The sequence below is a fragment of the Armigeres subalbatus genome, chromosome 1 (assembly GCF_024139115.2).
Source record: "Armigeres subalbatus isolate Guangzhou_Male chromosome 1, GZ_Asu_2, whole genome shotgun sequence".
In the NCBI taxonomy this organism is placed as follows: domain Eukaryota; kingdom Metazoa; phylum Arthropoda; class Insecta; order Diptera; family Culicidae; genus Armigeres; species Armigeres subalbatus.
The window spans coordinates 88,688,170-88,704,420 of NC_085139.1; the positions used below are offsets into that span (position 1 = coordinate 88,688,170).

The 16,251-nt window shown below is 43.0% G+C and overlaps 1 protein-coding gene across 6 annotated transcripts in view; it reads left to right on the top strand.

The window, feature by feature from the left end:
• The window catches only part of LOC134227976 (cadherin-23-like), a 117,560-nt gene that overhangs the window by 29,307 nt on the left and 72,002 nt on the right, over window positions 1–16,251 (top strand). For all 6 annotated transcript variants that reach the window (XM_062709712.1, XM_062709705.1, XM_062709720.1 and 3 more), the window contains exons 7-10: window positions 1,784–2,428; window positions 2,494–2,684; window positions 2,746–3,093; window positions 3,149–3,876. In XM_062709712.1, coding sequence (XP_062565696.1) covers window positions 1,784–2,428; window positions 2,494–2,684; window positions 2,746–3,093; window positions 3,149–3,876 — 1,912 coding nt within the window. The remainder of the gene's footprint in view (window positions 1–1,783; window positions 2,429–2,493; window positions 2,685–2,745; window positions 3,094–3,148; window positions 3,877–16,251) is intronic.

The window sequence follows — 16,251 nt, forward strand, 5'->3', positions numbered from 1 at the left end:
CTCATTCTTTGTTGCTCACTACACACCACTTAGCTTCAATCAAAATGATGATGTTGGAACACATCCGAATTTCTCATTTAGGTGTGTTACAAATAATGAAATACTCTCCGATTTCGTTACTGCTTCGTGTGATGCTGTTGGTAACGATTTAATTCCGCTCAATGTTTTGAAAATGTCCTTAAGTGTTACTCTCAAATACATTGAAAACATCTTTAATTATTGTATTACTTCCTCAGATTTCCCCCTTGATTGGAAAATCGCAAAAGTAATTCCAATAGGTAAGACTGATCACCCTGTTACTGAAAAAGACTATCGTCCAATAAGTATTCTTTGCGCACTATCAAAAATATTCGAATCATTACTCTCTAAGCAACTAAATGAGTATTTGACACACAACGATCTTTTATGTACTCTCCAGTCTGGATATCGGAAATCGTGCAGCATTGTGACTGCTCTTATTAAAATTGAAAACGACATTAGAGAAGCATTAGACAACAAAATGGTCACTTTATTGGCTCTTCTGGATTTCAGTAAAGCATTCGATTCTATTGATCATAGACAGTTGTGTAACAAGTTGAAGTATAATTTCTACATAGATCAATTTTCCATAAAATTAATTAAGTCGTATCTATCCGACCGAATGCAATACGTTGATTTCAACAACCAACAATCCGAACTGATTCCTGTCCTACGTGGGGTGCCACAAGGTTCAATTCTTGGACCGTTACTTTTCTCGATGTACATCAATGATCTACCTTTAAATCTGTCATATTGTAGATTTCATCTTTATGCAGACGACTGTCAATTATACATATCAGGAGTGCCTGATACAATATCTGAAATGGTAAATCGAATTAATTCTGACATTCAGAATATCTTGCTATGGTGCGAGAATAACGGACTGATACTCAACGGAGGAAAAACTCAAACGATTATTTTTCACACTAAACGTGCCGTTCTTGTTAATGTACCATCAATAAGAGTAGGTAACGATATCATTGAATATTCTAATGTAGTCAGAAATCTTGGGTTAATGATGGATTCTAAATTAAACTGGACATCCCAGGTTAATGCCGTTTGCAGTAAAATTTATAATGCCTTACATTCGCTTGTCTTACTGAGACATTGTACTCCCCAACATATCCGGGTTCAATTGGTTAGGTCGCTCTTAGTTCCATTGTTTGATTATGGAGATATTTTAACCAGGTGTTCAATGCAGTCACCAGATATGCATTTAATCTTAAAAAGTTCGACCATATATCTAATTATAAAAAGGCAATACTTGGATGTGATTTTACAAGTCATTTAAAGCTTAGAATCTGTATCCAAACATTCAAAATTATAAACGACCCTCCAATTTACCTTCGAGATTTCTTCAGACATGCGCGCTTTTCAAGAGGTTCATTACTCATCGTTCCTAGATGCCTTTCTAATAGTTTAAAACAATCTTATCGTTTACGAGCCATACAAATTTGGAATGATCTACCTCGAAATCAAAGGAGTGAAAGAAGTTTTTCTACTTTTAAAAGAAATTTGAATAATTTATTTAGTGTATAGTCATTGGTATTAGATGTTGCATAGTAGCATAAGCTTTGAGAATCAGTAGGTGATTATTTGTGTTACTATATGGAGTTTGTTAATAATAAATAAATAAATAAATAAATATCAGGCTAGAAATATACGAAGATGAAATCTGTTATCACACGAAAAATTGCGATCCCGCTTTCCCACTATTTGAATTGACAGATACAATAATTGTTTAAGCTTTATGTGTCAATCGCAGGATCGCCACGCAACGTACAGCGTTTATCTGGAAGAAGACATTTCTGGCACGATTCACTCCGATCCGGACTCCTTCAGCATCATTCCAAGAAGTGGTTATCAGCTTGCTTCTTTCATACTAACGATCGTCAATACAAAACAACTTGACTTCGAGCTACCGGAACGGCGTCAGTTTGATCTTATCATAACGGCTGTCGAGGCAGCAAATGCTTCCCACACTAACCAGCAGAGTATTGCCATCAAGCTTCGCAACTGGAATGATGAAATGCCTGAATTCGATAAAGAAATCTACGAAATCTCAATCAATGAAACTATTGCAGAAAATGAAGAGATGCTGACGGTGACGATCACCGATCGCGATGTAGATGACGAAGTGAAGCTTCGTATAATGAGTCTTATTGGAGAAGACATGGCAGTAGATCCCGTAACTATTCCCGATCAGGATTATGAAGTACCAACCTTCGTATTCAGGATAAGTACAAAAAAGAATGACACTTTCGATTACGACGTAGCGCATGAGGTGATCCTCCAACTGGAGGCAACGGATACGCTGCAAACTGAAAAGAATGAATCTCTTCATCAGACTTTCGCACAGGTGGTGATCAAAGTTCTTGATATCAACAACAAACCACCGTCAATCACAGTGGTGAGTTTATTCGCACAATAAGCAAACATAATACTACACATACTTATAATATGGGTCATTTATAGCCACGGGAAAGAATTCATATCTTTGAAAACTCGGAACCCGGTACAGTTGTTTTGATTGAAAGTACTGGAGAGGAAGCGATTCTGATAGGAACCGATACTGACACGGACGCCCAACTCCAATTTAGTATCGATTGGGCGACTAGCTACGCCGTAAAAGGAGGATCATCTGTCAAACCGGAAATCTTCAAAGAGTAACATTACAGATTTATAATTAATTATGCTAACTTAAATCAATATTTTATTTATCGCCAGATGTTTGATTATTGACCAGGATTCAACCGATCGAAATCGCGTAACGGGAAAGATTATAGTAAATCCGGAGCTTGATCAGCAAACGATAAACCAACGACTGGATTACGAAGAATACGATACATTGTTCATCACTGTTCGTTTGGTAGACGAAAACCAGGTTGTTCCACCAGGGGATACTGAATCCCTTGTAGTTATACAAATTGGCAACGTCAATGATAATGAACCGCAATTTGTCGGCAACACGCTGACTGTAGAACGCAACGTATTAGAAGAAGCATCAAATGGAACTATTGTCGGTAGTGTTGAGGCTATTGATAGGGACGGAGATGAGATAATCTTTTCGATATCGTAAGTAGAGTTTCAAATAAGAAAACTTTTTGATTATCATTTTATTTTACTACAGTGCAAAAAGTCCTAATCACGAGGGTCTTATTACTATCGCATCGAATGGAATGCTAACAGTCAATGCTTCGGAAGAGAAATATATTGATTGCGATGTGCCAATTACCTACGCAATTGCACTGGAGATTACACTCTCCGATGGACTCCACGTTACCAACGGCTCCCTCGAAATCTTAATCACCGATACCAACAACAAAAGCCCGACTTTTAGCGAATCAATCCCAGCCGTAGTGGAGATTTTTGAAAAATCCCAATCCGGAACCGAAATCCTTCAACTGAATGTGCAAGATCTGGATCGCGATTCGCCGCACAACTTGGTATCATTCGAAATCGATTTCAAAACTTTCCCAGAGTTGCGAAACTTTTTCGAAGTGACTATAGAGGAGGACGACTCGGGCGAACGTTTGAACCAAACGGCAGTGGTTCTGGTGAAGGAAAACAATTACGAGCTGGATCGTGACACCGGAACGGATCGTTTCACGATCAATGTGAAGGCACAGGACAACCCGGGCAACACCGGTAGGCGGAATTCGGACGAGGCCAGTTTCACACTGATCTTGCTGGATATCAACGATCAGGAACCCAAAATGCCAGTTTTGGCTAGTTTGAGACTAACGGAGGACGCCCAGGAGGGAGCGATACTGGTGGAACGATTCGAAGCTACCGATTTGGATGATCGTACCACGCCCAATGCGAAAATTAACTACCGGTTAATGGACATTAAGGCAGGTAAGTAGTTGATATGAACTTGCTACTTGGTGACACTCCATATATAGCCGATAAAAATTGATTATGTTTAACAATTCGTTTGGTGAATGAAGATGGGTTTCTATTTAGGTGCAAACGTGTTTGTTCTCAAATTATTTTTATTATATTTTTATAATGACCTTCGACTTTTGTAAACAGATTTCCTGCCAACTCTAGACTAACGCCCTTTACGTCACTTCCAAAACGTAATCATTTCAGCCCTTTGTATAGTATCAGAAATTCAGCCCGTCAGCCCAGAATCACAATTCTTATGCAAAAATAAGCCTCCTAAATAAAATGTCAAGATGTCTCAAGTAAATTGAGTGTTTTTGGGCTATTTTCAATAGCAAAAAAAAATCCTACGAGACGAGCCAGCCTTGGGCTAAAAGTCTCGTTAATAAAGACAAAAAAATATGAAAAAAAATCTAACAAGAGTTATAAACGCCTAACATAATCGCAATAATCTCTGAACGGAAGCTTTTGGTGTGCTCTACAAGTCTTGTGAAGATTGGAATTCGTTCCGCTCACGTTTTGACCATGTTAAAATGATTTTCAAGCTTCTTAGTGCACAAAAACACTGTTTCGCCTAAACGTCGTTGTTTTACAAAATTCTTGAATTTATTACAAATCATTGCTAATTTATTATATCATTATTTCTCTTTTTTCCCTGGACTTTTGAGTAATCCAATTGCCAATGTGAGAATTACCGTTGAATTCTTAAAAATCAGAAGCTGAACATTTGTCATAAATTTACACATTAGGATTTTTTCAAACAAGTTATTCGATGGCGCTTCCGACATTAAACTTGTTCAAGAATTTCGTCAAACATTCTTCCAAGTATTTTTTCAAAATGTACTCTTTGGGGATTTTCCAGAAAATTATCTGGTATAATTACTTCGGAGATAAATCCAGATTTTTTTTTTTGGAAATTCCTCAAAATATTACTTCGAAAATTCAAAGAAGGAATTAAAAGAAAATTTCGAAAAATCCTTCTTTTAGATTGTTTTCAGTACCTACAACACCTACATAAATTGTTTTAGGATTACCTTTAAAAACCCCTTTTGGAATTTCTTCGGAATATATTTTTAAGAATTCTGCCAGTGCTTTTTCAAGAAATCCCTTTGGGAACTTTAGAAAGAAATTCTAGAATTTCTAAAGGATTTTTTTCGAAACTTCATTTAGTTATTCCTTCGGTCATTCCCCCAGACTTAATTTAGCAGTTCTTGTAGAAATTCCATTCGAAATTCTTCGGAGATTCCTTTTGAAATTCCTTCGAAATTTCTTTTGAGCATTCTTTCAAGAATCTTTTCAGAAAATCTTTTAAAATTTCTTTTAGAGGTATCCTTCGTAAATTTTATTTGGAAATTATTTTGGTAATTTCTTCGAAAATTCTTTAGAAATACCTTACGAAATTTCTTTGAGGAATCCTATAAAATGTCCGCTAGAAACGCCTCCGGAAATTCCTTTAGGATTTCCTATTTCATTCTTCCAGAATTTTCCAGAAGACTTTTTTCAACAAAATTTCTAAAATAATTCCTGCAGGAACTTTGGAAGGAATTTCTGGAGAAATTTACAAATTATTTACAAAATAATTTTAAAAAAATATTACAAAATATTATAAATTATTCCTGGAGGAGTTCCCAAACCTCCTTCGAAAATTCGTACAGTAGTAAAACAAAAACCTGTTTTTAATCTAGAATTAAGTCTTGCCGAATATCGGGATTGCAGTCGATCCATCATCATACTCCTGCGGATACTCTCGAGAATTCATTGGGAATCTACTTTAGGAGTTATTTCGGAAATTTCTTCAGTAATCATTCAGGTGATATTTCAAAAATTCGCCCAGAAACTTTACAGGCATACTTTCGAAAATTGTTTCAGGAATTCCATCGTGATTTCTTTTCTCTCTCCTCAAGGAATTTCTTAAAAAATCCTCCGCAAATAAATCGGGAAATTCCTTCAAAAATTCCTCAAAAAATTGTCTAAGAATTCTTTTAGAAACCCCTTCCGGAATTTCCTTCAGGAATTTCTTTGACCAAACTTTCTTTCAGGAATCTCCGAACGAATTTCTAAAGGAATTTCCGAGGGAACTCCTGAAGAAAATTTCGAAATTATTGAATTTCTCTGTGAATTCCTCCAAGAATTGCTTTGGAATTTCCTCCAAGGATTCTTTTACAAATTCTCAGATACTTTGGAGATAGATCCAGAAATTCTTTTAGAAATGCATCAAGATATTCCTTCAAAAATTCCAAGATTTCTTTGAAAATTCCATTCCATAACGTCTTAAGAAAAACTTTCTACGGAAAAAAATCAAGAAATTCCATCGGAAATTGCTTTGGAAATTTGGTCAGAATTCCTACGGAAAATTCTTCGGTAATATCTACGGAAATTGCTTCAGGGAAACTTTCCTAAATTAGGAGAATTCCTTTGGAAATTTCTTTATGATTTATTTTGGAAATGGCTTTAGGAATGTCTGCGGAAATTGGTTTGGGAATACCTTCGAACTTTTTTAAAAAATCACTTCTGAAATTCATTCAGAAATTCTTCCAGGATCATTCGGATAGTAGGTAGTTCTTTCGTGAATTTCATCTACCTTTCGTAATTTTTTTTAGAATTGCTTCTTTGAACTTTCAAAAAGATATTTTTTTCTAATTGATTTATTGCTTTACTGATTAACGCAACTGTAGTTCTTACTACTGACACCAAATTATAAATGAACCAATTACGCCAAAATCCTAGTGCCCCACCAATACTAGAGCTCTGGTGCCGTCAGTGAAGTTGACGGTGTCTAGGCTAGTCAGTGTCCAGAGATCGGCGATAGGAATTCAGCAGACCATTGGACCGAAAGGCTCATTTGGCCGAAAGGGTCATCCGGCCGAATAGGTCATTTGGCCGAATAAGTCATTTAGCCGAATATGACATCTGGCCGAATAGGACATGTTGTTTGGCCGAACATACCATTTGACCGAACAGGTCATTTGGCCGAAATAATAATTTGACCGAAAGGGTCATTTGGCCGAATAGGTCATTTGGCCGAATTGTAGGTCATTTGAAAAGTAAGAAATTAGGAGAGAGGTCTTGTCTCAATTCTCATTAATCATTTCTCACTTCTCACTGTAAAAAGTTTGAAGCGTTAAGTGAGTAGTGAAACGTTTCATTGTAAAAAATGAGATCATTTTTCAAATGACCTATTCAGCCAAATGTCTTATTCGGCCAAATGTCCTATTCGGCCAAAAGTCCTATGCGGCCAGATAACCTTTTCGGCCAAACGATCCTTTCGGCCAAACGATCCTTTCGGCCAAACGACCCTTTCGGCCAAATAACCATTTCGGTCAAATGACCCTTTCGGCCAAATGATTCTTTCGGCTAAATGGCATTCAGCCGAACGGTATTCGGCCAAACGGCCGTTCCCCAAAAAAAAAAACATTGTGGAGAATGTGGGCATAAAATTAACAATCTGGAGCCTTTACGTTGCCTACACACCAAAATTTGATTTCTTCATCTACACCCAACCAGCGATTGTTAGATTTTCTAACAATTCTGTATAAGAATCTACCAAAACATGTATAAGAACTGGGCATATGCGAAATTGTTAGATTCTTATACAAAAAATGTAAGAAAAGCTTACAACATTGTTAGATTCTTATACAATATTTGTATAAGAATCTAGCAATTTCGCATATGCCCAATTCTTATACAGGTTTTGGTAGATTCTTATACATAATTGTTGGAAAATCTAACAACCGCCGGTTGGGTGTAGCAAAATGTTTTGCTGAAAGCCCATCAGTAAAAGTTTTTTTACTGTAAATTCAGGTTCTAGAAATATTTGATGCTGATTTTTTTCTGCATTTTTTCAGATTCCGGATAAAGTAGAAAGCAGCATGGGTAAACTGATTCCAGTTAATGGAAGATTTTTATCGTTTTACAAAAAAATGAAATGATGCTGGTCGTGGAAAATGTTTGTGGTTGTCTAGATCAACCAGCAATAAGTTGAAAAATTATTTTTTTTTTGATTGGTTTAATCTCAATATGGGGTTGATTTATTGATATTTTTCGGTGAACAATAATTATACGCCATTTGTTTTCCTGCGTGACGTTTCGGTCTACTACCTTCCTGAGCAGCACAAGTCAATCAAAATGGTTGCAACAACTTCATTGTGACCGAATCTGGTCACATATGAGTTGCAGTAACCTTCGTAGAACATGTGTGCTGCTAGGGTTATTTCGACCATCTTCAGACGTCTTATTTATTGAAAACATTAAGCAAAAAAATAAATACACACACGCAGGAGTATCCATTATTCAATGCGACACTTCGACATACTTCACTGTTTTTAACAAAAAAAACAAAAGAAAACCTACGATGATTCAAATGGATAATGCAACTCAGCCATGAGTGTTGAGTTTGGTGCGTTTCAACTCACGGTTAAATTGAATAGTTCTTGACTTTTGAGATTTTGAGTTTTTACCAAAATTGATTGCATTTTAAGAGGATTGGAAGGCTTATTTCAAGAGGATTGGAAGGCTTATTTCAAGAGGCTTGGAAGCCTCCTTCCAAGAGGCTCGGAAACCTCCTTTTATGAGGTTCGGAAGCCTCCTTTCATGATGTTCGGAAGTCTCATTTCAAGAGGCTCGGAAACCTCTTTTAAAGAAACTTGGAAGCCTTCTTTCAAAAGGCTCGGAAGCCTCCTTCCAAGAGGCTCGGAAGCCTCCTTCCAAGAGGCTCGGAAGCCTTCTTCCAAGAGGCTCGGAAGCCTTCTTCCAAGAGGCTCGGAAGCCTTCTTCCAAGAGGCTCGGAAGCCTTCTTCCAAGAGGCTCGGAAGCCTTCTTCCAAGAGGCTCGGAAGCCTTCTTCCAAGAGGCTCGGAAGCCTCCTTCCAAGAGGCTCGGAAGCCTCCTTCCAAGAGGCTCGGAAGCCTCCTTCCAAGAGGCTCGGAAGCCTCCTTCCAAGAGGCTCGGAAGCCTCCTTCCAAGAGGCTCGGAAGCCTCCTTCCAAGAGGCTCAGAATCCTTCTTCCAAGAGGCTCGGAAGCCTCCTTTCAAAAGGCTGGGAAGCCTCCTTTCAAGAGGCTCAGGAAGCCTCCTTCCAAGAGGCTCGAAGCCTCCTTCCAAGAGGCTCAGAAGCCTCCTTCCAAGAGGCTCAAGCCTCCTTCCAAGAGGCCTGGAAGCCTCCTTCCAAGAGGCTCAGAGCCTCCTTCCAAGAGGCTCAGAAGCCTCTTCCAAGAGGCTCAGAAGCCTCCTTCCAAGAGGCTCAGAAGCCTCCTTCCAAGAGGCTCAGGAAGCCTCCTTCCAAGAGGCTCAGAAGCCTCCTTCCAAGAGGCTCGGAAGCCTCCTTCCAAGAGGCTCGGAAGCCTCCTTCCAAGAGGCTCAGAAGCCTCCTTCCAAGAGGCTCAGGAAGCCTCCTTCCAAGAGGCTCAGAAGCCTCCTTCCAAGAGGCTCGGCAGCCTCCTTCCAAGCGGCTCGGAAGCCTCCTTCCAAAAGCCTCGGAAACCTACTTCCAAAAGGCTAGGAAGCCTCCTTCCAAGAGCCTCGGAAACCTACTTCCAAAAGGCTAGGAAGCCTCCTTTCAAGAGGTTCGGAAACCTCCTTTCATGAGGTTCGGAAATCTCCTTTCATGATGTTCGGAAGTCTCATTTCAAGAGGCTCGGAAACCTCTTTTAAAGAAACTTAGAAGCCTTCTTTCAAAAGACTCGGAAGCCTTCTTTCAAAAGGCTCGGAAGCCTTCTTTCAAAAGGCTCGGAAGCCTTCTTTCAAAAGGCTCGGAAGCCTTCTTTCAAAAGGCTCGGAAGCCTTCTTCCAAAAGGCTCGGAAGCCTCCTTCCAAGAGGCTCGGAAGCCTCCTTCCAAGAGGCTCGGAAGCCTCCTTCCAAGAGGCTCGGAAGCCTCCTTCCAAGAGTCTCGGAAGCCTCCTTCCCTGAGGCTCGGAACCCTCCTTCCAAAAGGCTCGGAAGCCTCCTTCCAAGAGTCTCGGAAGCCTCCTTCCCAGAGGCTGCGAAGCCTCCTTCCAAGGGGCTCGGAAGCCTCCTTCCCAGAGGCTGCGAAGCCTCCTTCCAAGGGGCTCGGAAGCCTCCTTCCAAGAGGCTCAGAAGCCTCCTCCCAAGAGGCTCAGAAGCCTCCTTCCAAGAGGCTCAGAAGCCTCCTTCCAAGAGGCTCGGAAGCCTCCTGCCAAGAGGCTCGGAAGCCTCCTTCCAAGAGGCTCGGAAGCCTCCTTCCAAGAGGCTCGGAAGCCTCCTTCCAAGAGGCTCGGAAGCCTCCTTCCAAGAGGCTCGGAAGCCAGTATTACTGTTCTATTTTCACAAGAAAGGATTGATTTCTTATTGATAAGGGCGCGCCTTCAATGGGATTGCTCTCTGTGAAGGGTCTAAATAGTGGAACCTTGTCATGGTGCTCTTGACAAAACAAAACAACAACTGTATTGAAACCGATACTGCTTTTGCTTATCAATAGTAATGGAGTAATTTGACATGCACCTTAACACTAAGGATACGGGTAACGCTACAATGGATCTAATAACAGGAAAAAAATACAGACGATTAATAGTGTGCGTAGTTTATGTTGGAAATAGTATTATTGAAATAGATACAGGCATAGGATTAAACGATTTTGAATGTTATTGAAATGGGTGCATAATGGTGATGATGTTTTTCATTTAAATACTTCATAAATGTGATTTCAATTTCATTTTGAAGTAACCAAATTGTTCTTAAATATTATATGAATTGAGCATAATACTTCTCACAATTCTTGATAATCGGTTAAGAAATCAATGTACTTTTATACGCACATTGCCTTATTGTTATTGATATAGGAACAGATACCCTAGTTGCGGAAACCCAATTATTTTTAGCAAAATTACCAAAAAATGATCTAACTTCTTATCTCCATTGTTGTTTATTAAAAACGTTTACATTTATACATGACAATAGAATACCTGTCAAACTGATACAGTGTTGCTAGTTTATCTTTTTTTATTTACTTACTTATGAATCCTGTACACCTCCGGCGGTGCAAAGGACCGATTTGAAAGATCTCCATCCTGAACGTTGCCCAGCTATCGCTTTAACCTGTTTCCAGGTAAGATTTCGGTCGACTTCTTTCATTTCTTTATTGAGGCTTCGCCGCCAAGACTCTGCCTCTGCTGCGATGTCCCGCTAGGTTGCAGTCTAATGCTTGTTTACTAATTTCATTTCTACCTCTACGTAAGGTGTGGCCGACCTAGCCCCACTTCCGATCACGAATTTCTGTAGCTATCGGTCTCTGGTGACAAAAACGATCGAGCTCGTTGTTTAAGATCCATTTTTGAGGACACCAAGCGCTTGTTATGCACCGCAGGCATCTGTTGATGAACACCTGCAGTCGTTGAGTGTTCTCCACTGATACACACCATGTTTCGCTAGCGTATAACAGCACAGATTTCACGTTAGAGTTGAAAATTCGTATTTTGGTGCGTTCACTTATCTGTTTTTCCAGATATTTCTTAAACTCGCAAAGGCAGCCTTTGCTTTTTAGATCCGTTCGCCTAGGTCGATCTTGGTACCGCCGTCTGACGCCATTTGGCTACCAAAATATTGGAAGCTTTCAACATTCTCCACTGGTTGCCCGGCTACTGTGAAACTGGAAGGAGTCACCGTGATTGCATCCAACGATTTGGTGTTGTTGACGTTGATGACTAAGCCTGCCGAAGAGGAGCGCTTGGCAGGCCGAAGATGAGCTTACTCTGCATATCAGAGCGCCGTTGAGCGAGGAGTGCAACGTCAACAGACAATTCGAAGTCGTTTAGGTGCTCCATAGATATAGGCTGCCATAACAGTCTGCGGTTTGGTTTACGGTCAATCGCATCTACCAGAATCTCGTCGATTACGATGAGGAACAGTAACGTAACAGCTCCTTCCAAGAGGCTCGGAAGCCTCCTTCCAAGAGGCTCGGAAGCCTCCTTCCAAGAGGCCTGGAAACCTCCTTCCAAGAGGCCAGGAAGCCTCCTTCAAGAGGCTCAGGAAGCCTCCTTCCAAGAGGCCTGGAAGCCTCCTCCAAGAGGCTGGAAGCCTCCTTCCAAGAGGCTCGGAAGCCTCCTTCCAAGAGGCTCGGAAGCCTCCTTCCAATGGGCTCGGAAGCCTCCTTCCAAGAGGCTCGGAAGCCTCCTTCCAAGAGGCTCGGAAGCCTCCTTCCAAGAGGCTCGGAAGCCTCCTTCCAAGAGGCTCGGAAGCCTCCTTCCAAGAGGCTCGGAAGCCTCCTTCCAAGAGGCTCAGAAGCCTCCTTCCAAGAGGCTCGGAAGCCTCCTTCCAAGAGGCTCAGAAGCCTCCTTCCAAGAGGCTCGGAAGCCTCCTTCCAAGAGGCTCGGAAGCCTCCTTCCAAGAGGCTCAGGAAGCCTCCTTCCAAGAGGCTTGGAAGCCTCCTTCCAAGAGGCCTGGAAACCTCCTTTCATGATGTCTGGAAGTCTCATTTCAAGAGGCCTGGAAACCTCTTTAAAGAAACTTGGAAGCCTTCTTCCAAAAGGCCTGGAAGTCTCCTTCCAAAAGGCTCGGAAGCCTCCTTCCATTAGGCTGGAAGCCTCCTTCCAAGAGGCTCAGGAAGCCTCCTTCCAAGAGGCTGGAAGCCTCCTTCCAAGAGGCTCAGAAGCCTCCTTCCAAGAGGCTCAGAAGCCTCCTTCCAAGAGGCTCAGAAGCCTCCTTCCAAGAGGCTCAGAAGCCTCCTTCCAAGAGGCTGGAAGCCTCCTTCCAAGAGGCCTCAGAAGCCTCCTTCCAAGAGGCTCAGAAGCCTCCTCCAAGAGGCTCGGAAGCCTCCTTCCAAGAGGCCTGGAAGCCTCCTTCCAAGAGGCCTGGAAGCCTCCTTCCAAGAGGCTCAGAAGCCTCCTTCCAAGAGGCTCGGAAGCCTCCTTCCAAGAGGCTCGGAAGCCTCCTTCCAAGAGGGCCTCAAGCCTCCTTCCAAGAGGCTCGAAGCCTCCTTCCAAGAGGCTCGGAAGCCTCCTTCCAAGAGGCTCGGAAGCCTCCTTCCAAAAGGCTCTGGAAGCCTCCTCCAAGAGGCTCGAAGCCTCCTTCCAAGAGGCCTGGAAGCCTCCTTCCAAGAGGCTCAGAAGCCTCCTTCCAAGAGGCCTGGAAGCCTCCTTCCAAGAGGCTCGGAATCCTCCTTCCCAGAGGCCTCCAATCCTCCTTCCCAGAGGCCTCCTAGCCTCCTTCCAAGAGGCTCGGAAGCCTCCTTCCAAGAGGCTCGGAAGCCTCCTTCCAAGAGGCCTGGAAGCCTCCTTCCAAGAGGCCTGGAAGCCTCCTTCCAAAGGCCTGGAAGCCTCCTTCCAAAAGGCCTGGAAGCCTCCTTCGAAAAGGCTCGGCAGCCTCCTTTCAAGAGGCCTCGAAACCTCCTTTCATGAGGGTTCTGGAAGTCTCCTTTCATGATGTTCGGAAGTCTCATTTCAAGAGGCCTGAAACCCTCTTTTAAAGAAACTTAGAAGCCTTCTTTCAAAGACTCAGGAAGCCTTCTTTCAAAGGCTCGGAAGCCTTCTTTCAAAGGCTCGGAAGCCTTCTTTCAAAAGGCCTGGAAGCCTTCTTTCAAAGGCCTGGAAGCCTCCTTTCAAAGGCTCCGGAAGCCTTCTTTCAAAGGCCTGGAAGCCTTCTTTCAAAGGCCTGGAAGCCTTCTTCCAAAGGCTCAGAAGCCTCCTTCCAAGAGGCTCAGAAGCCTCCTTCCAAGAGGCTCGGAAGCCTCCTTCCAAGAGCTCGTAAGCCTCCTTCCAAGAGGCCTGGAAGCCTCCTCCAAGAGGCTCGGAAGCCTCCTTCCCTGAGGCCTGGAACCCTCCTTCCAAGAGGCTCGGAAGCCTCCTTCCAAGAGTCTCGGAAGCCTCCTTCCCAGAGGCTGCGAAGCCTACTCCAAGGGGCCTGGAACCCTTATTCCAAGAGGCCTGGAAGCCTCCTTCCAAGAGGCCTGGAAGCCCTCCCAAGAGGCTCAAGCCTCCTTCCAAGAGACTCAGAAGCCTCCTTCCAAGAGGCTCAGGAAGCCTCCTTCCAAGAGGCTCGGAAGCCTCCTTCCAAGAGGCTGGAAGCCTCCTTCCAAGAGGCCTGGAAGCCTCCTTCCAAGAGGCTCAGGAAGCTTCCTTCCAAGAGGCCTGGAAGCCTCCTCCAAGAGGCTCGGAAGCCTCCTTCCAAGAGGCTCGGAAGCCTCCTTCCAAGAGGCCCGGAAGCCTCCTTCCAAGAGGCTCGGAAGCCTCCTTCCAAGAGGCTCGGAAGCCTCCTCCAAGAGGCTCAAAGCCTCCTTCAAGAGGCTCAGGAAGCCTTCTTCCAAGAGGCTCGGAAGCCTTCTTCCAAGAGGCTCGGAAGCCTTCTCCAAGAGGCCTGGAAGCCTCCTTCCAAGAGGCTCAGGAAGCCTCCTTCCAAGAGGCTCAAGCCTCCTTCCAAGAGGCTCCGGAAGCCTCCTTCCAAGAGGCTCAAGCCTCCTTCCAAGAGGCTCAGAAGCCTCCTTCCAAGAGGCCCGGAAGCCTCCTTCCAAGAGGCCTCAGGAAGCCTCCTTCCAAGAGGCTCAGAAGCCTCCTTCCAAGAGGCTCGGAAGCCTCCTTCCAAGAGGCTCGGAAGCCTCCTTCCAAGAGGCCTGGAAGCCTCCTTCCAAGAGGCTCAGAAGCCTCCTTCCAAGAGGCCTGGAAGCCTCCTTCCAAGAGGCTCAAAGCCTCCTTTTAAGACGCCTTGAAGCCTCCTTCCAAGAGCCTCAGAAGCCTCCTTCCAAGAGGCTCGGAAGCCTCCTTCCAAGAGGCTCGGAAGCCTCCTTCCAAGAGGCTGGAAGCCTCCTTCCAAGAGGCTCGGAAGCCTCCTTCCTAGAGGCCTGGAAGCCTCCTTCCAAGAGGCCGGAAGCCTCCTTCCAAGAGGCTCTGGAAGTCTCCTTCCATTAGACTCAGAAGCCTCCTTCCATTAGACCTGGAACCCTCCTTCCAAGAGGCTAGGAAGCTTCCTTCCAAGAGGCTCGGAAGCCTCCTTCCAAGAGGCTCGGAAGCCTCCTTCCAAGAGGCTCGGAAGCCTCTTTCCAAAAGGCTCGGAAGCCTCCTTCCAAGAGGCTCGGAAACCTTCTCCCAAGAGGCTCGGAAGCCTTCTTTCAAAAGGTTCAGAAGCCTCCTTTCAAGAGACTCGGAAGCTTCCTTTCAAGTGGCTTCGAACCTTCTTTTGAAAGGCTCGCAAGCTTTTTTCCAATAGACTTGAAAGCCTGGTTGGTGTGATTCATCGTGGATGATCTTCTGGGCCGTCTATCAAATAGACGGAAGAAAATCCTTCGAAAAGGCACGGGTAAGCCCGATCAAATTGAGTTAGGGCTTTAAATACGTACTAACTCTTCTTGAACTGGTGAACAATGGTAGTGAGAGTAAGTTTTTATTACTGAACAAAATTCTCTTGCTTGAAATGGTCTTGCACACAGAGCTAAATCCCGGGTTTGTAGCTTTACTGGTGATATTCTAGAAGCAAGACGAGGATGTGGCTAGGGCTCCGATGCATGGCCAAAAACAGTATTACTGTTCTATTTTCACAAGAAAGGATTGATTTCTTATTGATAAGGGGCGCGCCTTCAATGGGATTGCTCTCTGTGAAGGGTCTAAATAGTGGAACCTTGTCATGGTGCTCTTGACAAAACAAAACAACAACTGTATCGAAACCGATACTGCTTTGCTTATCAATAGTAATGGAGTAATTTGACATGCACCTTAACACTAAGGATACGGGTAACGCTACAATGGATCTAATAACAGGAAAAAATACAGACGATTAATAGTGTGCGTAGTTTATGTTGGAAATAGTGTTATTGAAATAGATACAGGCATAGGATTAAACGATTTTGAATGTTATTGAAATGGGTGCATAATGGTGATGATGTTTTTCATTTAAATACTTCATAAATGTGATTTCAATTTCATTTTTGAAGTAACCAAATTGTTCTTAAATATTATATGAATTGAGCATAATATTTCTCACAATTCTTGATAATCGGTTAAGAAATCAATGTACTTTATACGCACATTGCCTTATTGTTATTGATATAGGAACAGATACCCTAGTTGCGGAAACCCAATTATTTTTAGCAAAATTACCAAAAAATGATCTAACTTCTTATCTCCATTGTTGTTTATTAAAAACGTTTACATTTATACATGACAATAGAATACCTGTCAAACTGATACAGTGTTGCTAGTTTATCTTTTTTTATTTACTTACTTATGAATCCTTGCACACCTCCGGCGGTGCAAAGGACCGACTTGAAAGATCTCCATCCTGAACGTTGCCCAGCTATCGCTTTAACCTGTTTCCAGGTAAGATTTCGGTCGACTTCTTTCATTTCTTTATTGAGGCTTCGCCGCCAAGACTCTGCCTCTGCTGCGATGTCCCGCTGGGTTCCAGTCTA